Source organism: Hemicordylus capensis, chromosome 1 (genome assembly GCF_027244095.1).
Source record: "Hemicordylus capensis ecotype Gifberg chromosome 1, rHemCap1.1.pri, whole genome shotgun sequence".
In the NCBI taxonomy this organism is placed as follows: Eukaryota; Metazoa; Chordata; class Lepidosauria; order Squamata; family Cordylidae; genus Hemicordylus; species Hemicordylus capensis.
The window spans coordinates 442,838,364-442,861,628 of NC_069657.1; the positions used below are offsets into that span (position 1 = coordinate 442,838,364).

At 46.1% G+C, this 23,265-nt stretch overlaps 1 protein-coding gene across 12 annotated transcripts in view; it reads right to left on the reverse strand.

Moving 5' to 3' along the window:
* The window catches only part of MTIF2 (mitochondrial translational initiation factor 2), a 42,071-nt gene that overhangs the window by 13,390 nt on the left and 5,416 nt on the right, over nucleotides 1-23,265 (reverse strand). For 3 of the 12 annotated variants that reach the window (XM_053246011.1, XM_053246078.1, XM_053246058.1), the window contains exons 2-5: nucleotides 9,995-10,209; nucleotides 7,278-7,398; nucleotides 3,551-3,722; nucleotides 2,015-2,175 (exon numbers count right to left, since the gene is read on the reverse strand). In XM_053246011.1, coding sequence (XP_053101986.1) covers nucleotides 2,015-2,175; nucleotides 3,551-3,722; nucleotides 7,278-7,398; nucleotides 9,995-10,209 — 669 coding nt within the window. Of the gene's footprint in view, nucleotides 1-2,014; nucleotides 2,176-3,550; nucleotides 3,723-7,277; nucleotides 7,399-9,994; nucleotides 10,215-10,298; nucleotides 10,944-21,268; nucleotides 21,346-23,265 lie in introns of those variants that run through there. The other 9 variants (XM_053246029.1, XM_053246039.1, XM_053246088.1 and 6 more) reach the window with 6 other exon arrangements.

Here is a 23,265-nt window from a genome sequence, read left to right on the forward strand (position 1 = left end):
GGAAATTGCCATATACTGTGTCAGAACATTGGTCTATCTAGGTCAGTATTGTCTTCACAGACTGGCAGTGGCTTCTCCAAGGTTGCAGGCAGGAATCTCCCTCAGCCCTATCTTGGAGAAGCCAGGGAGGGAACTTGAAACCTTCTGCTCTTCCCAGAGTGGCTCCATCCCCTGAGGGGAATATCTTGCAGTGCTCACACATCAGGTCTCCCATTCAGATGCAACCAGGGCAGACCCTGCTTAGCTATGGGGACAAGTCATGCTTGCTTCCACAAGACCAGCTCTCCTCTCCTAGACCAGCTCTCCTCTATCTAGCTCATGGGACATGACTGACCCGGAGGTTGTCCTGCACAAACCCCACTGAAATGGAGTCGTGCAAGAGCCAGAGGTTTGGGCGGGAGAGACTCTTGGTGGATTTTGCCCCATTCGTAGAGGCAGAAGGCCTTTTGGGTTTTCTGCCTCCGCGACCAAAACATCTTGGGCCAACCACACGCAAACCCAATACTCAGTTGACAACATCTCAGCTGAAAATCTCTTTCAATACCATCTTGATAGGTCTTCCTAATATTTTATTTATTAATAATAATAATAATAATATATTACTGGGAACCGCCTATATTCTGTGACGATATCTATAATAATAACAGCAACAACATTGATAATAAAATTCTGGCATCCCAGGTCCTTGGGAAGGACTTGATGTCTGGATAAAACAAACCAGTCAATAACACCTGTCTGACTGTGTAAACAAAAATAATAATATTAATAAGCAGCACAGATAGACTGTTTTAGTGTGTTCAAAGGGTTCTGCATGCATCAGCTTGCTGGAATCTTTACAACAGTTCTGTAAGGCAAAGGTTCTCAAACTTGGGTCTCCAGATGTTGTTGGACTACAACTCCCATTATCCCCAGCCACAATGAACAAAAGGTGATGGGAGTGGTCGTCCAACATCATCTGGAGATCCAAGTTTGAGAACCCCTGCTGTAAGGCAAACCAGTATTATTATCTCTTTGAGAGAGCTGGGATGGGGACAGAGTTCACGGCAGAGGTGAATCTGAACCAGGGTCTTCTCGATTCATAGCTCCGTCTCTTAGTCAACTCTCCTGCATCAGCTCAATAGGAGTGGGGCGGTGCCTAGTGTAACACTAAGTGCTTTACAAATGACAAGCAACAGCCAAAATAAAATGTTGCATTTAAAGAAGAGTGCTAGACTTAGTGGCTGGCATTTGGACCAATGCTACACACAGAAAAGATTTTTTTTAATTTTTGTTTTTTGGTCATGCATGGAAGGGAGGGGCAATTTTCAATGATCCACCCTCCCTCCCCAGCCACCTGTGCCTTCTGAAAATATATCCAAGAGTTGTGGGGCTCTCAGGGACATATTTTGTGCAGTACAGCTGGCTTTAGAGGGACAGGGGAGGAAACTGGCAAAAATAACCCCTCCCTCTAGTGCAGGGATTCTCAAACTTGGGTCCTCAGGTCTTATTGGACTTCAACTCCCATAATCCCCAGCCTCAGTGGCCTTTGGTTGGGGATTATGGGAGCTGAAGTCGAATAACACCTGAGGACCCAAGTTTGAGAATCAGTGCTCTAGTGCAACGCTGCTCAACTCTGGTGGCCCTCCATCAGATGTAGCCCAACATTGGACTTCATCTCCCATAACCCCTGGCTATTGGCCACTGTGGCTGGGGATTATGGGAGTTGTAGTCCAAAAACAGCTGGGGGGGTGTCCTAAGTTGAGCAAGCCTGCTCCAGTACAATGAAAAACACTCTTGGTAAAATGGTTAGAATACGAACAAGGAGACCTGATTGCAAATCCCCATTCAGTCACGAAACTCACAGGGTGACTCTGGGCCAGTCATTTATCTCTCAACCTAACCTGTCTCAAAGGATTGCAGACATAACCATGTACACTGCTCTTGGAGGAAGAGTGGGACAGAAATGCAACTAATAAATAACAAAACAAACAAGATGTCAGCAAGCCTACTTTTAAGTGACGCCAACAATTCATACCAAGAAAGGCTCCAATGTGTTGGGTGATGCCTCCTGCCTCCATGGCCGCCACTTGCGTTTTCCGCAGGCTGTCAAGGAGCGTTGTTTTCCCGTGGTCAACGTGACCCAGGATAGTGACAACCGGTGGCCTTGGGGTTAATAAAGCTGGATCTGCGGGCGGCCTGCAATGAGTAGTAGCACATTTGGTTAGCAAACGAGAGAAACCCTTAACATTCTCCTCTTCAATGGCTTCCTGAATATTCCTGAGCATCCCTGATCTCGGCATGTGCTCATTAGCCACAAGCCAGAGCTCTGTGCTGCAGAGTCCAGACAAGATGGGTTCTTTCTACAGGACAGGGGGAAGGAAGCATGAACTTATGGCTCCATGACACATAGTGCCCTCTTTCCAGGGAAGGTCTATATTTACCTTAAAAGGTAAAGTGTGCCGTCGAGTCGGTGTTGACGCGTGGCGACCCAGAGCCCTGTCGTTGTCTCTGGTAGAATACAGGAGAGGTTTGCCATTGCCTCCTCCCATGCAGTATGAGATGATGCCTTTTAGCATCTTCTTATATCGCTGCTGTCCGATACAGGTGTTTCCCATAGTCTGGGAAACATACCAGCAGGGATTCGAACCGGCAACCTTCTGCTTGTTAGTCAAGCATTTTCCCCGCTGCGCCACTGTGTCATGTCCTGTATTCTACCAAAGACAACCACAGGGCTCTGTGGGCGCCAGGAGTCGAAATCCATTTGACGGCACACTTTACCTTTTAACCTGCCTTACAGAATTGTTGCGAGGATGAAAGTGCACCACACTGAACTTCTTGGAGTAAGTCTGGGACAGAAGTGTGATGAATAAAAGGGAATGGGGTAGCCATTTTAAATCTCATGTCAGCCACAAGTTTGCTAGGTGGCCTTAGGTTAGGCAAGCTCATCTCCCAGTCTCAGCAAAATGGGAATAACACTTACAGGGATTTAGCAAGATATTTTGTTTATTTGATTTCTATCCAGAAGGATCCCTATTTCAACAGGGGGGTCTCAAACATATCCCCAGATGTTGTTGGACTACAATTCCCATCATTCCTGGCCACAATGGCCAAGGCCATTGTGACTGGGGATGATGGGAATTATAGTCCAACAACATCTGGGGACCCCAGTTCGATAACCCCAGCTTACATAAACACACACACGCGCGCACACACACACACATCACTGCTTTTATTTCTACCACACATATACATACATACATGCATGCATACATACATTCATAGTCTTTCAGGCCATCAACCTACCACTAATGCCCAACATCGATAAATTTACGTGATCAAGCAGGACAGTAAAAGTAATTACAGCCTAATAACTCCTGTGTATTTCTTTACAAGACTGGACATCCGAGCAAATGAATCGCACAGAAATAATTGGAGCAAAAAAAAATGTCAGTGTTCAATATCGAGAAATGCACACTGAACAACCTGGATGTGAAATGTAAGTCGTGACAAGGAGAAACAGTGGCAGAAACCAAACAGGACGTATGTAAACCCAGCAAGCCAGAGACATTACCTCTTTACAGCATCTTTATTTACTTTGGCCTTTTCTTCTTTCAAAATGGCCCACTGGTACTTCATGCCGGATTTTTTAACAATGTCCTTGATCCATGCTTCCTCCAAGACTGAATCTGGTTCCAGTGAGTCTAAGTCAATGTCTGTGTTTAGCAGGGCTTCGTATATATGATCTGGTCACAGAAACAAAAACCAGTTTGGGTAACCCTCCCCGGGGCTGATATTGTTACTATCCACTAGCTGCAAAGTCTATCTACAGCCCCTCCCTCTCCTCCCTCTGGAGCAGGGGTAGACAAACTTGGCCCTCTGGCAAACTTGGCCCTCCAGCTGGAACTACAACTACTATCATCCCCAGGCACATTATGGCCCCATCCCCTGAGGGGAATATCTTACAGCGCTCACATGTAAATCTCCCATTGGAATGCAAACCAGGGTGGACCATGCTTAACAAAGGGGACAATTCATGATTGCTACCACAAGACCAGCTCTCCTCCCGTAGATTATCTGTCACACAGACTGTGCTCTATGGATGGGGCCCATCCATAGCTGCCACCATCACCTCCTCAGAGATAATAGGATTCAGACCTTGCTACTTTGCTGGGATCATGTATTTCGTTGTCGTTATCATCACCATCTTTGTTAAATATATTACATGTGGTGAAGAAAATCTAAACGAGGCCAACTAAAGAATTTCAACAAAGGATTCCTCCCGCCCGCTTCAAAATAAAACTTCCAACTGGGACCAATTTTACAGCAAACTTCTTTAACTCAAACTTTTCTCAGATGAAAGTAGCTCAAGCTCATCGGAAGCAGATGGCAGAGGAACGCTCCAGAGGATGAAAGGCATCTTGTATAAATTTCCTTCGCAGGCCTTTGCAGTATGGGAAAAGCAGGAAATATTGAAACAATTAGAGGGGCTAATGAGCAACATGAGCCCTGCTGCAGAACAGCCGAGTCAGCAGATATCAGGCAGAGTCTCTCTCCCCCTGGGATGGGAAACTGAGAGGGCAACTGACTCAAAGGGCACGCTAGGAAAATACCACGAAGGATTTTCATTACATAGGATGGGGCCGTAGCTCAGTGGAGGAGCATCTGCTTTGCATGCAGAAGGTCTCAGGTTCAGTCCCTGGCAGCATCTCCAGGTAGGGCTGGGGAAGTCTCCTGCCTGAAACCTTGGAGAAGCCGCTGCCAGTCAGTGTAGACAATGCTGAGCAAGATGGACCATTGGTTGGACTCAGCAGAAGGCAGCTTCTTATGTTTCTTCCACTTTTGTGCAAGACCCAAGAAGAGGGGGGATAACTTGTCTTGTGGTAGCAAGCATGACTTGTCCCCTTAAGCTAAGCAGGATCCACCCTGGTTGCATACAAAGGGGAGACTAGAAGTGTGAGCACTGTAAGAGATTCCCCTCAGGGGATGGAGCCGCTCTGGGAAGAGCATCTAGGTTCCAAGTTCCCTCCCTGGCAGCATCTCCAAGATAGGGCTGAGAGAAATTCCTGCTTGCAACCTTGAAGAAGCCACTGCCAGTCTGTGAAGTCAATACTGAGTGAGATGGACCTATGGTCTGACTCAGTATATGGCAGCTTCCTATGTTGGAAAGTATGGAAAGAAAATGTGAGAGAGTCTCCCCCTGCCTCTAGATCAAACGCAAAGCATCTCTGAGGATGCCAATATAAGGAGCTGATTCACTCTGGATCAGACTACTGATCCAAAGACTACCTACTCTGACTTGCAGCTGTTTTCCAAAGTCTAGGCAGAGGTGCTTCCCCAGTCCTGCAACCTGGGATATTTCAAGGTGGAAACACCAAAGTTGAGACCATCCTCTTTTGACATGCTCAGAAACTGATTGACAGCCCCTCCCTAGGGGGTGGCAGAAGTCTGCATTTTCAGTAGCACACTTTTCTAGAGAGTGGAACAAAGCAGGCTAGTGAATCCTGGCAGGCAGGCAGGCAGGCAGGCAGGCAGGCAGGCAGTATTATTATTTTACATTTATATCCCGCTCTTCCTCCAAGGAGCCCAGAGTGGTGTATTACACACTTAGGTTTCTCCTCACAACAACTCTGTGAAGTAGGTCAGGCTGAGAGAGAAGTGACTGGCCCAGAGTCACCCAGCAAGTCTCATGGCTGAATGGGGATTTGAACTCGGGTCTCTCCGGTCCTAGTCCAGCACTCTAACCGCTACACCATGCTGATGAGGCAATAATAGCACAAGCTTAAGTTGCTGCATTGCACGATGGTTGGAGCGAGCACTCGATGCACAACTATCTTCAAAGCCCAAAGCCTGCCTGGACACAAGGTGAGCAGGCACACACGACATCTTGAGCGATGCTGCCACAGTCAGGCCAATGGCTAGAGTAACTATGTCCAAATCTAGAGCTGCGCAACTCAGGGTCCCCAAGGTCAATTGCCGGAGGCTAAAAGCAGAGAACTGGAGTCTGAGAATCAAATGAGAGCCAGAAGAACAGGCTCCTAGTATTTATAGCCAGCCTGGCCAGTCCTGAGGCTTCCTACTGCCTGCCAATTGGGTCTTGATGCTGAAGATCTGTTCCTTTCTGTGCCTGAAGGCAGCTTCAAAACCTGAGTACCCACAGCTGCATGCAGGAAGCATGCTGGGCCAGGTCCCAGCCTCAAGGCATGAGATTCCTAGCTGAAACCTCCAAGCCCCGTTGATTTCCCCTTCAGTTTTCTTATCACCAAACTCATTTTTGACCCATTTCCTCTTCAGTAGTCCAACACATCTGTGCTGGACTTCCTTGGCAATTCTCTCCTTGCATATATGCTGAATCTGATCACACTATGGTCACTGCTCCCTAAAGGTTCCACAACACGGACAGCTCACACCAGGTCCTGGCCACCCCGCAGGAGTAAGTCCAAGGTCGCCTTCTCTATGGCTGGTTCCATAACCAACTGTTCTAGGGCACAGTCATTCAGCGTATCTAAAATTTGGCCTCTTGGTCATTACTTGAATGTGAATTTACCCAGTCTGATTATGGGCAATTGAAGTCACCCATTATTACAGCTCTGTCTCTCTTTGATGCCTCCCTGATTTCCTTCTGCAACTCCCAGTCACTGTCAGCGTTTTGATCCAGGGGGCGATAGCACGTCCCCAGTAGCACATTTCCTTTCAGGTCTTGTATTGTCACCCACAGGGTTTCTGTGGAGGAAACTCTTCCTAGGTTTTCTAACTTGTTGGATTCTATCCCTTCAACATACAGTTTTACTCCACCCCCAATTAGTCCCTCCCTTTCCTTTCTATAGAGTTTACATCCCGGAACAACCAAATTCCATTGGTTCTCACTGTTCCACCATGTCTCCTACACCCACTATATCTGTTTTCATTCGCAACCAATCACTCCAGCTCACACATCTTGGCTCATCTTGGCTTCCGGCATTGGCAAATAAGCACCCGTACATTGAGTCTCTAACTATCTGGTTCTACTCTGTCCCCTTCTGATTTATCTGAAGCATTTACACCCTTCCACCTTACTGCCCAGCTCTTCTCGGCTATCCCCCAGGCGTCACTTTAGAAGCGACTACTACCGGTACTACTGTTATACACCGCTTGTCAACAAATATTTTCAGAGCAGTTTACATAGATGCTCTGAATTCCCTCTTAGATTTCATACACTGAGCTGCAGCACAAAGCCCCAAGCGGAAGCCTGCTGGAATCAACCGCAACTGAGGACTCTCTTTGTCCATGCAATGCCTCATTCAGCCAAAGAACCAGCTCACCTACGTCTTTATGCATGGCCTTGGCAAGATCTTCCACAGTCATCCTGGGCCTGATCAAAACCTCCTGCTTCTCCTTCTTCGGCTGTATTGGTCGCAGTTTCTCCTTGCCCGATTTCTTTCTCTACAACAAGAAGTTAACCATATGTCTGGGAAAGGACCCTAGCTCAATGGAAGAGCATCGGCTTTGCCCACAGAAGGTCCCAGGTTCAATCCCTGGCAGCATCCCCAGGTAGGGCTGGGAAAAGAACCTCTGCAGAGCTGCTAGCAGTCTGGGTAGACCAGGGCTGCACAACTCAAACGCCCTAACAGGCCAGAATCAGCCACAACTTGGCATGCAGGGGCCAAGGTCAATTGCTAGGGCATCATTACGTTGAAAATATTATTAGTTACTTGTGGATCTTTTCTCCTCATCCAGAGACCCACAATTTTAATTAAGGATAGTGGCCAGAAAATAGGCCCTATCCCTGGTCAGTCGGTGGGGCCCCTGGAGTGCATGCCAGCCCCAAACAGACATCATGTCCTCTCCTCTTCCTAAATCACTGTTGCTTTCAGGCTGCAATCCTAGGCATGCTTACTGGGAAATAAGTCTTGCTGCTGGGTACACTGTGGGATATATTTTCGAGTGAACATGCATAGGATGGCGTTACAAGGCAGTTTAAAGCTCCTGTGTTGCTGCAAGATATTCCTATCTGGGGGCCAGTAAAATAGTCTCTGCGAGCTGGATCCGGCCCTCGGGCCTTATGTTGTGCAGGCCTGGGGTAGACAGTACTGAGCTATATGGAGCAATGGTCTGACAGCTAATCTTATGTAACCGATGACTAGGACTCTTCGCTTGATACAGTTTTAAAATGCCTGACACTGTCAACATTTAATAACGTTTTACAGAAGACCCTTATACAAATCCATGTAGATTTATGAGATCTTAATGTGGTAAGTGCATTAACACCTGGGATTGCAAAATTATGTAGCAGGCTACAGTGTGGGGGGGCGGGGGAGACAGCATGAGACACAAGCTGTAAGGATATTCCCTGAGGGGAATGGGGCCATTCTGGGAAGAGCACCTGCCTGCTTGCATGCAGAAGATTCCAAGTTCCCTCCTGGCATCTCCAAGATCGGGCTGAGAGAGACTCCTGCCGGCAACCTTGGAAGAGCCATTGTCAGTCTGGGTAGACAGTACTGAGCTAGATGGACCAAGGGTCCAACTCGGTAGAAGGCAGCTTCCTATGCTTCCAGGCAGAGAAGGTTCTGGGGCATGAGACCAGGTGTGGCCAACATAAGAACAGCCCTGCTGGATCAGGCCCAAGGCCTATCTGGTCTAGCATCCTGTTTCACACAGATGCCTCTGGGAAAAGAACCTGAAACTCTGCAGAGCTGCTAGCAGTCTGGGTAGACCAGGGCTGCACAACTCAAACGCCCTAACAGGCCAGAATCAGCCACAACTTGGCATGCAGGGGCCAAGGTCAATTGCTAGCACATCGTTACGTTAAAAATATTATTAGTTACTAGTATTATTAGCTGCAAGTGGGAGGGCACGCACTCTCTCCTGCTGCTGCTCACCTGCACCTTATATTTAGAGACATCTTGCCTCTTAGGCTGGAGGAAACCTACAGCCACCAGACTAGTAGCCATTGATAGACCTGTCCTCCATGAATTTGTCTAAGCCCCTTTTAAAGCCATCCAAGCTAATGGTCATCAGAGAATTCCATAGATTAATTATGTGCTGGGTAAAAAAAGTACTTCCTTTTGTCGGTCCTAAATTTCCCAACCTTCAGTTTCATAGGATGGCCCCTGGTTCTAGTGTTGTGTGCATGAGAAATTTCTCTCTGTCCACTCTCGCCACTCCATGCATACTTTTATACAGCTCGATCATGTCTCCCCGTACATAGTTGCCCCTTTTCCAAACGAAAGAGCCCCTGATGCTGTAGCCTTGCCTCATAAAGAGTGTGCTCCAGGCCCCTATTCATCTTGGTTGCCCTCTTCTGCACCTTTTCCCATTCTGCACACCTGATGGCTGGTGTGCTGTTGTTATTGGAATGCAATTCCCACTATCCTTGGCTAATAGCAATTGTGGCTGGGAACGATGGGAATTGTAGCATAACAACAGACAGCCATCCTCAGGTTAGCTTGGAGAGTCGCATGCAGGGGCAGTTATAAGGCACTGCCAGCTCTTGTCATCAATACCAGCCCCAATTACTCACCCCGCTCCCCACCCTAGACTGGGTGAGTGGGACTGAAGCCAGGAAAGAGGGCTCTTGCTAAAACATTCTCATATTCCTTCATCTCAGCCTGCAGATTCTCACAAGCAGCTGCACGCAAGGATTTGCTTCTCTCGCTCCAAACACATGGCTGATGCTTGGTAAGAGGAGAGGTGCAGGGAGCAGAATGAAAAGTAAGTTTCATTACTTACTCCCAAGTTCAAAACATTTGGGTGAGACAAAACAAAACATTCTGCTGGGCCAAATTATCTTCTCCCATCATGTTTCCAATTGGTTTCTCTTTCGGGTTTGTGGCTTCATAATGGGCTACATGTTTTAACTGGGCAAAGTGCAACTGAATTTGTTCAGAGAGTTTCAGAATTCTGGCACACAACATCTCCTTTGCCTTAATCGTCATTTTACAAATCCACTGGAAAAATCCCTCTCCAGACAAGAGCTGTCTTTCATTTCATGCCCACCACAGGGGTTCTTGGAAGCAAGACTAAAGTAGCGGTTAATTACCTCCTTGGTAGTTAAAAGCCGGCATTGTGAGCTGGTGTCTTGCTGCCAGAGTAGAGGGTGGAGCTGAACCGGGCACATGGGGTAGGCAGATGACAGGACAGGCTTCCACTGTGTCTTGTGGGCTTTCCTGTAAGCCAGAGAGCACAGCTGTCTGCAAGTATGATGCAACCGGGCCAGGTTCTCCAGCGTCCGCATCACTCTCCTGCTGTTCATTTCTGCTCTGCAATGAAGGAAAAGTGTTGCTTGAACGTGTCACCTTTCAGTGTATGAAAAGTGATGCATAAATAAGCACAAATAGGGTCACCAGGTGCAAAAGAGGCCAGGGCTGCTGCTCCCAATCCTTCCATGGCTGTTAGAAGCTGAAATGCTAGCAGATCCAGCCAGGGCTACAGAGAGGTTAAGTTGTGCCGTCGAGTCGGTCTCGACTCCTGGCACCCACAGAGCCCTGTGGCTTTCTTTGGTAGAATACAGGAAGGGTTGACCAATGCCATCTCCCGCGCAGCATGAGATGATGCCTTTCAGCATCTTCCAAAATCGCTGTTGCCCGATATAGGTGTTTCCCATAGTCTGGGAAACATATCAGCGGGGATTCGAACTGGCAACCTCTTGCTCCCTAGGCAAGTTACAGCCCAGAGCAAAATGTGATGGGAGATAAGGCCATAACGTAGTGAGAGAGCATCTGCTTTGCATGTAGAAGGTTCCAGGTCCAATCCCTGGCATCTCCTGCCTGAAACCTGGGAGAAGCGAGCTGCTGCTAGTCAGCATAGACAATGCTGAAACAGACAGAACAATGGTATAAAGCAGTGCCCTATGTTCCGATACTCTTGAGAAAGCTGGACCCAGGGGTGCAGAAGGGCAGAGGTTCTCTTACGACCGGGCCTCAGGGATCTTGCCCGGTCCTCCACCGCTGGGGGCGGGGGGCCCTCCGAACACTCCCCTCCATTACAGCATCAGCCACTGCCATGGCCACCATCCCCAGCAACTGTGCATGCGGTGTGCCTGCCTGCCTGGTTGTCAGTCACTCGCTTGTTGGGCCATGGCCAGACAGCAGCAGTAGGAACCAACGCTGCACGCTACGAGGGAGGAAGGAGTTGGAGCCGCGCTGCCAGCAACGAGCACGAGCGGCTGCAAGGGAAGGGCCCATCAGGGGCACTGCTCCGCTCTCCGCCAAGACAGAAAAGTACCAAAGGTTCTCTTTCCATTCCTTGCTACCTATTAGGCTAATATTTCCCTGCATGTTATGTTACCAGTTCATGCTGTGGTGCCATAATAGAAAATGCTAAGTTTACTGTGGCTCTCCCCCACTAAACCGTTAGCTTGTGATAAAAAAAAATCTAGGGTTTTTTTCTAGTTTTAAAAAATGGACAGTTCGCCTTTCTCTCTAGAAAATTTGATTTTTTAAATAAATTGGCTTTAGTTCCAAGTCCTGCTGCACGCTGCCCTACAGGACTAGAAACCTGCAATTTTATGCACATTTAGAAAAAGCTCTGTTGAAGACAGTGGAATGAACTCCGGAGTAAACTGGCCCAGTATCATGTGCTCTAGGACTGGAGCTTGCTTATTGGAATTGCCATCATTCTTCCTTAACGCTGAAAACGACACGAACCTCAATTTTAAGAGACTCCTTTCTCTCCTCCAGGGTAATGGGGTGCAACAATTCCCAAGTGAAAGCCCCTTTCCTGTGAATTCCCATGATAATCTTATGCTGGAACCAAAATCTCTGTCTGCAGCCTAGCACTGCAGGCTGCAGACAGAGATCATTTGTATTGTATACAAATGTTGTTTTTGCTTTCTAAAGTGGAAAATTAGGTGCCCTGCTCATATAGACCAAGAACATATCTTCGAGATCAGGGAAAGGTTTTGGGAAAGGGCATGAACTCTGTGTGTGTGTGTGTATCTATGCACACGTCTGGAGTTTACAAAGGATCCGAGTATGTAAACTCTTTTTGTGGGTTGACTCCTAACATCAAATACTCCTAAATGCGTCCAGGAGTAAAAACAGGAATAGAAGCAGCAAGGTAGAAAAGGAGAGGAGGGGAGCTCTTTCTTGCATACTACAATCTTCTTAAACAGAAATAAGCACATTGTTTTAACTTCTTTGTGTTGTTGTTCAGCTAGGATTAGAAGATGGGTGCTCAGGCAATGTGTCCCCTTTTATTTATATATTTTTGCATTTCTATCCCACTCTTCCTCCAAGGAGCCCAGAGTACATGGCTATGTTTCTCCTCACAACAACCTTGTGAGGTAGGTTAGGCTGAGAGAGAAGTGTCTGGCCCAGAGGCGAAGTCCAGGACCTCCACACACGCTGGGGGCCCCCAAATCCTTTTTAGTTTGTCCCAGGTGGTGTGGTCACATTAAAAACACGGTGTGTGGCAGGGCCTCCAAAAGCCTTTAGATCCAGGCTCCAAAATTACCTAGGTGTACCTCTGTAGAGGGGGGTGGACCAACACTGTCAACATGAGCCAACGCATTGGGGCTCTGGGCAGTGCACTCCCCCTGTCCTGGTGGTCCAGCTCATCATGCAGGGGGGAGAGGAAAGAAAAGATCCACCCTCCTAGAGTGGCTAGGAGTTAATTGCTCCCAGTCACTCTAAACATATAATCATGTCAAGTCAAGTCAATCATGCTAGTGAGGGCGAGCATGCCTGTCTTATAAAGACGTGTCTCTAGGTGGCACTCATGCGCTCATTGCCCACCTTCCCGCCCACCGTTCGCAGCTTGCTCTCCACACACATGCGCATCCTCCACTGCTAGGAGCCGTGCAACAGCCGCCTAGTCATACAGGTCAATAGGGAGGCCTTGCCACCATCTGCCTTCTCGCATACCTGTCTGTGTATAGTTTTATTGCCGCCGCTATTACTCTGCTTCAGGCTACCTGTTTCTCCGAAGCGAAAAGCGCTGGTGAAGTGATCCAGAGCGGGGGAAATAGAAGCAGCATGTCATGTAGCACTACCGAGTATGCGCCGTATTCATTCCGGGCATGAGCAGTAGCAGCAACCGAAGCCCTCTGCTTGCCCTCATTTAACCTCCAGTGAAGGGAGGGGCTATAACTCAATGATGCCGAATGCCACTGGTTCAATTTTTGCCAGCTCCAAATCAAGAGATCCTTTAGTAGCAAGGGTGAGAAAGAGTTCTGTATCTGAGATTCTGCAGAATTACCCCCTGTAACTACAATAATGACATTTCCTTCCTGTTTATCCTTGCTGTCATATTTTAGACTGCCAGCGTATTGGGGCAGGGACCTGGTCCATTCTTCATAAAGTGTCCATGTACACACACAGTGCTACGGTATAGTCAGGGGTGTGGCTATAATTCAGCAGATGGGTTCATTCATTCATTCCTCGATTTATATACCGCCCTTCCAAAAATGGCTCAGGGTAGTTTACACAGAGGAATAATAAATAAATAAATAAATAAGAGGGATCCCTGTCCCCAAAGGGCTCACAATCTAAAAAGAAACATAAGATAGATACCAGCAACAGTCACTGGAGGTACTGAGCTGGGGGTGGATAGGGCCAGTTACTCTCCCGCTGCTAAATAAAGAGAATCACCATACTAAAAAGTGCCTCTTTGCCACGTTAGCAGGGGTTTCAAAGAACCCAGAACCCCCAGCTCCACCCCTCTCTATTTTCTTCATTATCTCATTATATATCTTCATTATATATTATACTGTGCCTCAGGGCTCCATATTGTCTCCAATGTTGTTTAACATCTATATGAAACCGCTGGGAGAGATCATCAGGAGTTTTGGTGCAGGGTGCTATCAATATGCTGATGACACCCAAATCTATTTCTCCATGTCAGCATCATCAGGAGAGGGTATATCCTCCCTAAATGCCTGCCTGGAGTCGGTGATGGGCTGGATGAGGGATAACAAACAGACTGAATTTTGATCTGCCTGTTCTGGATGGGGTCACTCTTCCCCAGAAGGAACAGGTACACAGTCTGGGGGTGCTTCTGGATCCAAGCCTCTCCCTGGTGTTCCAGGCTGAGGTGGTAGCCAGAAGTGCCTTCTAACAGCTACGGCTGATACGCCAGCTGCATCAGTTTCTTGAGATAAATGACCTCAGAACAGTGGTAAATCTGCTGGTAACCTACAGACTGGATTACTGCAATGTGCTCTATGTGAGGCTGCCCTTGTATGTAGTCTGGAAACTACAGTTGGTCCAGAATGCAGTGGCCAGGTTGGTCTCTGGGTCATCTCGGAGAGACCATATTACTCCCATATTGAAGGAGCCAGCTGGCTGCCGATAGGTTTCCAGGCAAAATACAAGGTTTTGGTTATAACCTACAAAGCCCTAAACGGCTTGGGCCCTGGGTATTTAAGAGAACAACTTCTTCGTCATTAACCCCACCGCCCATTGACATCATCAGAAGAGGTCCATCAGCAGTTGCCACCAGCTCATCTGGTGGCTACTTGGGGACAGGCCTTCTTTGCTGCTGCCCCGAAGCTTTGGAATGCACTCCTTACTGAAATAAGAGCCTCCCCATCTCTGACAGCTTTTTAAAAGTCTTTAAAGATGCATCTGTTCATCCAGGCTTTTAATTAAATATTGTTTTAATGCTGTTTTTAAATGTTTTAAAAATTTTAAATTGTTGTAACATTTTAAACTTTCTTTTAAGTAATGTTTTACTTTTTCTGTTTTAACTTTGTTGTAAACTGCCCAGACACGCAGGTTTTGGATGGTATAAAAATACGTTAAATAAATAAATATCTCCCTCACTCCGAGGGGCTACCAGGGAGAGGGGTGAACACGGGCCCCCTCTCTCCTAGCTACGCCCCTGGCTATAGTAATAATATTTTACTACTAGGTAATAGTGGGTTAGATGAACTAACAGCTGGGCTTTAAATGTTCATCAGATTTCCTGCTGCTGTTCTAAACGTTGAGTGGAGAAAAGAGACAGGGCAATATGCAGGCTAGTTTGTCATCACAAAGCACCACTGAAATCAAGGGGGAAAGTTTTTAACTTAAACTATGTAAGTTAAACTATTTAACAAAAACCGTTAATTTCAATGAGACTTAGTCATGACTCAGTTAGAAATTGCCCAATATATTTCTGTAAAGGAAAGGAAATGGTACTTTTTGTTTTTAATCATGTCAAGAAACCTGGAAAACTGGGGGCAAAAAGCAGATGTATTAAGGGCAGAACATGCTCAGTTTCCCAGTATTTATATATTGCGCACTCTCTCTCTATACATACATGTGTGTATACAATATATATATATTCCATCTTTCATAAAAGTGATCCAAAATAGCTAAGAAAAAATATTTTAAAGTATTAACAAGTGAATAATGAATTAACAAAAATTATAACTGATCAAAACCACAAAAAAACCCATGAAAACAACAGGAAATGTAAGGAATATAGCAGTCGATTCACCAGCAACTGGGTGATCTAATGCCCCCAATGGCCCTCCTAAAGAGTCAGTTCTTCACCATAAAATTGAAGCTATACAGTTACGGGACCAGGCAGGTAGACCTCCTTAGTGAGGGCATTCCACAACAATGAAATGCTGTGACTAAGGATGCTCTGAATTTTGTACTCATTTGCCAAACCGGGGTGTATGTGAAACTGGACCACTGATGTTGACTTGTCGAAGGGAATATGTGCGTTTTGGGTGGTATATAAATGTGTTAGATTTTTTTAAACACACATATTTACTCACTCATTCTAGGAAAAGATTCATTTGTGGGTTTAAGCAAAGCAGGGGGCCCCTGCATCCAGATCATGTACGACCCGAGTTCAAATCCCCATTCAGCCATGATACTAGCTGGGTGACTCTGAGCCAGTCACTTCTCTCTCAGCCTAACCTACTTCACAGGGGTGTTGTGAAAGAGAAACTCAAGTATGTAGCACACTGCTCTGGGCTCCTTGGAGGAAGAGCAGGATAAATGTAAATCATCATCATCATCATCATCATCATCATCATCATCTGTGGGTAAAGTGTGTAATATACAACTATGTGGTGCAGGCCAGAAGAATGCGGAGCTTTATTCTTGTATTGATTTCTTCACTAACATCTGGAACCGGGCATATAAAGCTAGGAAGAAATCCTGAGCTGTCGTTCTGGAACCAGCACTTGGGGATTGGTAGCATCGGCCGATATGTGAACTCTAAAGGGCAATCATGGCACAGTATTAAAGCATAAAAAGGAGTGCACAGGAAATTTACAGCAATCACGAAGAGATAGCTTATTTGTTTGCGGGGGGGGGACCTAAGAAAGGGAAACAACAATGTTGTTTATGTTCCTCTTGTACTTTATTCTCAGTTCCCCTTCGTAGAACCCAAAGCATCTTTATTCTGTTGTTCTTGTTTTGATCTTTGGATGGTTTGATGTTATTTTTGTTTACTTGTTAAAGGCCAAGAAATAATTTGTAACAGTTAAAAAGAAAGAAAAACATATTCATAAAATTAAAGTTTTAACACACACAGGCTTGTTTTTGGGTTGTGTTTTTTTTTTTTGACACAACACAGTCTAAGTGCTAATTTTTTATTGCTTGCCTGGAAAGAAACTGTAATTTGCAGAAATCTGCTGCTTCTTTTGCCTTGAGACTAGGGCCCTCCCAAGAGAATTCATTCCCCTGCTCTTCTCTCCCTAGGCTAAAAAGCACTTTTCTTGCACTATGTCATTTCAGATTATCCCTGGAGTTTCTAGGCAGCATTAAAGTAGGGAGAGGGGAGAAGATTAAGGGTTTTCAAAGGCTATTAAAAGACCTCTGCTTCCGCCTAGAATTTCTTCTAATCTATGCTACTGATGTCATGTGTGTGCCAGAAAGAATTTCATTGACAAGATCCAGCCATCTGTAATAAGATTGCAGCTTATAATATAAGCAGGGAGGCAGGAGGAGAAACAGGGACAATCAGTGTGCTCTGCCGACATATGCTGACTGCTGACATGCAAGTTAATGCTGCTTTTGACAAATGCCCTCCTTAACAGACACACAGCATTACGTGATTTTCCTTCTGCAGAGATTTAGGAGAATGCAGTGCAACTGTGTATAGCCCTGAGTGTGTACCATTTACATATCCAAGTTAAAAGCTGCCACGGTTTTGCATAGGCAGGGATTTCTGCAGGACTCCTGTACACACCAACTCCTCTCCGGCAGTGGTTCCTCTAATATATATATATTTTTAAATCTCTGTGCAGAATGAGTTCTGTTCTGGGCGGCAGTATCAAGGCAGTGTGTGAGCACCTGCATCCAGAATGGGCCTTTCCTGATTCAACCCTGAGCGGGATCTAAAATGAACTGAGCGGACATCCAAGAACTTGTGAGTGTGAGCACGCCTTAGAGAGAACAGTGCTCTCAGGACTCATACACATGGTTAGCTGTCCTATCCAGGGCTGCTATGTTAAATTGATCAATCAGACTGGCAGTTTCAATCTTTTTAAACAAGTTAAAATCTTAAAATTTCAGATCAGGTACCTCATAATGATTGTGTGATATTGTGTGTGTGTACGTGTGTGTGTGTGTACTCACATGCACACACATTTAAATGTTACAGTCATGAGACAGACTATTACAGTTACTGGCTGACCGACATCCAGACTAAGTTACTCACGAGTTCTTCCACTGAAATGAACAGGGCACAAATAATTCCAATAGTACTACTCACGAGTGACTTAATCTGGATGTTAAACCAGTGGCTGTAACAGCCAAGTCCTCTGATCACAAGGCAGCACAGCCATGTCCTAAGCACTAGGCAGGGAGGTGAGAGGGCTCCAGATATTCCTTACAAGCCTTAAAAAGTAGTCCCAGGGGTTTGTGTACCCTGGTTGGGAACCACTGAAATAAGATTATTTCAGGGGTTCCCAACCTTGGGTCCCTAGATGGTTTTGGACTACAATTCCCATCATCCCAGTCATAATGGCCTTTGGCAAAAGCAAAGGAAGGAAGGAAGGAAGGAAGGAAGGAACACACACCTTCTCTCACACCAGGAGGGAATACTACTTATCAGATGATGCCTCCTAAGACACAGGAATGCCTCTTCCAAAATATATGCACAATCTGGAACCCTACTATGATTTCCTAGTGAGTCACTCATGAACTGTTGATTTAAAAGCCCTCCGTGTAAATAATCATATTTTGTACTAATTTATCGGCTTAATCTATTAATTTGCATTTCCCCCATATGTTTGTAACTCCATGCAGGCAGAAGTGTTTTAACAGGATGAGTCTTACATCTCATTTTAGTTGCAGATGAGATTGCTTAAATAATTGGTTTATTAAATAAAACACGTTTGTCCTTCTAGAGCAGCTGTAGTCATTAAGCTGTTGAAATGCCATGGATTTCATAGTCAACAGTCACCTAATGCCAAATAAGTATGAATGCACAATTAAGACCATTCAACTTAATGTCCATTTTGCCTTAGAATTAATGCAAATTTATTCAATTCGCAGTTAGTGTCCTACATTAAAACAGTCTGTTGTTCTTAATAGTTTATCAAATCCTTCCCGACATACTCTCAAAGGCAAACACACAGAATTCCAAGAGAATCTTAAAACATTTAGGGCCCAATCCACTGGGAAGTTCTCTTACGCAAACCCACACTAATGAACAGAATCTGAAGGGGGCAGGGAGAAACTATAGATCAACCTCAGTTTTAGTATCACTAGATTGAGTTATTTTCAACTGGCAAGTAATTTTCAAAGCATCAGTTTAGCTTAAGACAGTTAATAAATAAAGGTCAGGCTTTAAATCACTTTATCATAACCAATACATAAAGACGGTCCTACATTCTCCAGCAGACAGTCAAGAAATATGTTGCAGACTAGCGCTTGGTAGGGTTGCAATGAATGCCTTGGAAAAGATATTTAGATGCCATGACGTGTCTATACCTACAAAGATTAGTATGGTTCAGACAATGGCTTTTCCTGTGACACTCTACAGATGCGAAAGCTGGACTTTGAAGAAGCAGGATAGAAAAAACATTGACGCTTTTGAACTTTGATGCTGGAGAAGACTTTTGAGGATACCATGGACAGCCAGGAAAACAAACAATTGGATCCTAGAACAAATCAATCCAGAATTTTCACTAGAGGCACAAATGACCAGGCTCAAACTATCATATTTCAGACACATAATGCCAAGACCCAGCTCTCTTGAGAAGTCCATGGGAAAAGTTGAAGGAAAGAGAAGAAGAGAACGACCAGCAGCAAGGTGGATGGACTCGATTACAACAGCAATGAATGCAGCACTGAGAGACCGTAAAGGCCAAGTTGAAGACAGATCATCCTGGATAGATAGATAAACTTTGTTACGATCATAGATCAGACTGATCCTGGAGAGAACCTATCTATGTGGTTGCTAAGAGTCGACACTGACTTGACGGCACTTAATCAATCAATCAATATTTGGAAATAAGCTCCAACACTATGTAAGGGTGTGCATAGGTTTGCAATAGTTGCCAGCTCTCCAGGACCGTCCTGGAGTCTGCAGGATCTGGCAGCCATCTCCAAGTGACTACTGAAAGTATTCCTAGAGAAAATTACTGAGGAAGGGAAATCTGCAGGAATGACTTCAGGCAGAGTTGGAAATTTACCAGTGAGTCTAGTTTGTGCAAGGATTCAACAGTGCTCAACCCCGGAGCCTGTTTTCAGGCTGGGACAGCCATGTGAAGTAGAAACATTGCTACCGTGAAGGGTTTTTTCTGGTATGAGTAGGGCATCCATCACGTGATGGGTTGTCAAGATCTGCATGCTCCAAGACAGGGCCAATGAAAATTTAGCATGTCCTCTACTCCTTCTGCTCTGCCTTCTCTGCCCCAGTTCTGGTACTGTAGAGCGTAGTTAGGAATTGCTTGAGGACAAACACAGGGCAGAAAAAAGTAGTAGGTAAGCAGATAGTAGGCATAGTTCAGAAGAAGGTAGTAAGTAGAAAAAAGGCAGGGATGCCATAAACTGTTTCCCCATGGGAGTTGTTCCACCACCCCATATTCCAAACCCACGCATCCACGGGTGGGCCAGATGGCCTCCCCATACCAGAAAAAGAACCCTTCATGGTAAGTCTACCAATGTTTCTTTTTCCAAGGTATGGGGAGGGCATCCATCACATGATAGGACGTACCCAAGCTTCTAAACGGGGCAGAGAGCGGATGCTTATACTACTCTGTAAAACTGTGCGACCAATTGCCGCTTGAGAATCATAAAATGATGGAATTTTATAGTGCTTCACAAAAGGAGACGTAGATGACCAAGTGGCTACTTTACAGATTTCCTCCCGGGGTACTCTAGCTGAGAAGGCAGAGGACGCAGAGGCACTCCTGGTTGAGTGAGCTTTAATGCTTAGGGGCACAGCCAGACTTAAGGATTCATAGGCCAGAGCGATTGTAGCACCTGGCCAGGGAATCTTTCATCACCTTAGATCCCAAATTAGAGGACTGGAAAGCAACAAACAAGGAATCAGATTTTTTGAAATCCTTAGTACGCTTGAAGGGCATTATAATGCCTTATACAAAACTATGGTGCAGCCACATCTGGAGTACTGTGTACAATTCTGGTCACCACATCTAAAAAAGGACACTGTAGAACTGGAAAAGGTGAAGAAGAGGGCAACCAAGATGATCAGGGGCGTAGAGCACTTTTCTTATGAGGCAAGGCTACAACACCTGGGGCTATTTAGTTTAGAAAAAAGACAACTGTGAGGGGACATGAAAGAGGTCTATAAAATAATGCATGGTGTGGAGAAAGTGGTTAGAGAGAAATTCTTCTCCACCTCATATAACACTAGAACCAGGGGTCATCCCATGAAATTGATTGCCAGGAAATCTAGGACCAACAAATGGAAGTATTTTTTCACATAACGCATAATCAACTTGTGGAATTCTCTGCCACAAGATGTGGTGACAGACAACAACCTGGATGGCTTTAAGAGGGGTTTGGATAACTTCATGGAGGAGAGGTCTATCAATGGCTACTAGTAGGAGGGCTACAGGCCACCTCCAGCCTCAAAGGCAGGATGCCTCTGAGTACCAGTTGTGGGGGAGTAACAGCAGGAGAGAGGGCACGCCCTCAACTCCTGCCTGTGGCTTCCAGCGGCATCTGGTGGGCCACTGTGCGAAACAGGATGCTGGACTAGATGGGCCTTGGGCCTAATCCAGCAGGGCTGTTCTTATGATATAGACTCGGAGAACCATCCGAACACCTAAGGTGTGCCAAGCCCATTCCTTAGGGTGCTGAGGATTAGGGCAAAAAGAGGGCAAAACGATCTCTTGGACCCTGTGGAAATAATTGTTAACATTTGGTAAAAACGTAGGATCTAACTTCATAACTACCAATTCCTTTTGGAATACACATAGGTCATCCTGAACCGATAGGGCTGCTAGTTCTGAGACTCGCCTCGCCGATGTAACTGCAATGAGAAAAAGGAGTTTAAACAACAATGAGACCTTACGCAGTGGCTCAAAATGCGCCCTAGTAAGGGCATTCAAAACCTTGTTTAAATCCCATGAGGGAAACCTATGAATGGGAGGAGGACTTAAATTGACGACCCCCTTTAAAAAACGACGAATATCAGGATTCAAATTATGTGAACCATGCGAGTCCCAGTTGGAGATGCTCAAGACGGAAGCCAACACCAAAGTCCGTCATCTCAACGTACTGGGCCGTAAACCTTTTTCTACTCCTGCTTGTAAAAAATTAAAGACTGCTGGCACTCCTGCCGTCAACAGCTTGACTTCATTCTTCCTTGCCCAGGCACAGAAAGCTGCCCAAGTAACCTGGTAAATGCATCCTATGGATGGTTGTCTGGACACCAGAATCATATCCTAGATCTTTTGGGAATAACCTTTGTTCCCCAACGCCCGGCGCTCAACCTCCACATGTGAAGGCGTAGCCACTCCGGGTCTGAATGCAAGACACGACCTTGAGTCAGCAAGTCTTTTCTCCAAGGAAGAGGCCAAGGTTGCTGAATAGAGAGCGTTATCAGGTCTGAAAACCATGGTCTCCTTGGCCATCAGGACTACTTTGGCCTTCTCGAATACCACTTTCCTGAGGACCAAATTCAGTATTGTCAGCGGAGGAAAGGCATAAAGCAGACCTTGCAACCACCTTGACACCAAGGCGTCCACCTGCTCCGCTTGATGACATTGATGCCTGGAATTTACTATGGGCAGACCCCACCTCTGCATTATTTGTTCAAACACCTCCGGATGTAACAACCACTCTGCTGGTCCCAGGAACTGACGACTTAGCCAGTCTGCCTGTAGATTCGCCCGATAGGTGTTCCGCCATTACTGACTTCAAGTGGTTTTCCGCCCATAGAAAAAGTAGGTCCGATTCCTGCATCAAGGCCCTTGACCTTGTACCCCCTTGATGATTTACGTGGGCCTTCGCCGTAACATTGTCTGTCTGCATTAAGACATGTTGCCCCTTCAAGATGTTCTGGAAGCTCAGAAGAGCCAGGTGAACAGCCTTCAGCTCCAGCCAATTTATGTTGTGGTCTAGCTCCTTCTGTTCCCATCTCCCTTGGACATGGTAATAAGAACAGTGTACCCCCACCACCCAGCCGAGAAGACCCGCACCTGTTGTTACAATGATGTGCTCAGGGGTTTCCAATGGCAATCCCGCCCTTGTGGCTGATGACATCCACCAAAGGAAGGAATGCCTGACTTTTGGGGGAGTCTTGATCCATAAGTTTCTCCTTTCCATAATTGCCTCCTGGTGAGGTAGTAACAGCCACTGAAGAGATCTGGAATGCCACCTCGCCCAAGGTATGCAATCCAGGCAGGCAAGAGAGCTGGTCTTGTGGTAGCAAGCATGACTTGTCCCCTTAGCTAAGCAGGGTTTGCCCTGGTTGCATTTGAATGGGAGACTAGAGATGTGAGCACTGCAAGATATTCCTCTTAGGGGATGATGGAGCCACTCTGGGAAGAGCAGAAGGTTTCAAGTTCCCTCCCTGGCTTCTCCAAGATAGGGCTGAGAGAGATTCCTGCCTGCAACCTTGGAGGAGCCACTGCCAGTCTGTGAAGACAATACTGAGCTAGACAGACCAATGGTCTGATTCAGTATATGGCAGCTTCCTATGTTCTTATTAGACCCAGGATACGTGCCAACTGCATCAGTGGGGCTTTCCTCCTGTATAGATACGGTCTTATTGCCAAAAAGATCTTCTCCCATCTCTCCCTTGGGAGGCTCACTGTTGCCGCCTTGGTATTGAATAGCACCCCCAGATGTAACAAGACTTGCAATGGAATGAGATGGCTCTTGACCTCGTTGATGATAAAACCATGGTCCTCCATGACCTGGGCTGTGAGCTTGATGTTCTGCTCCG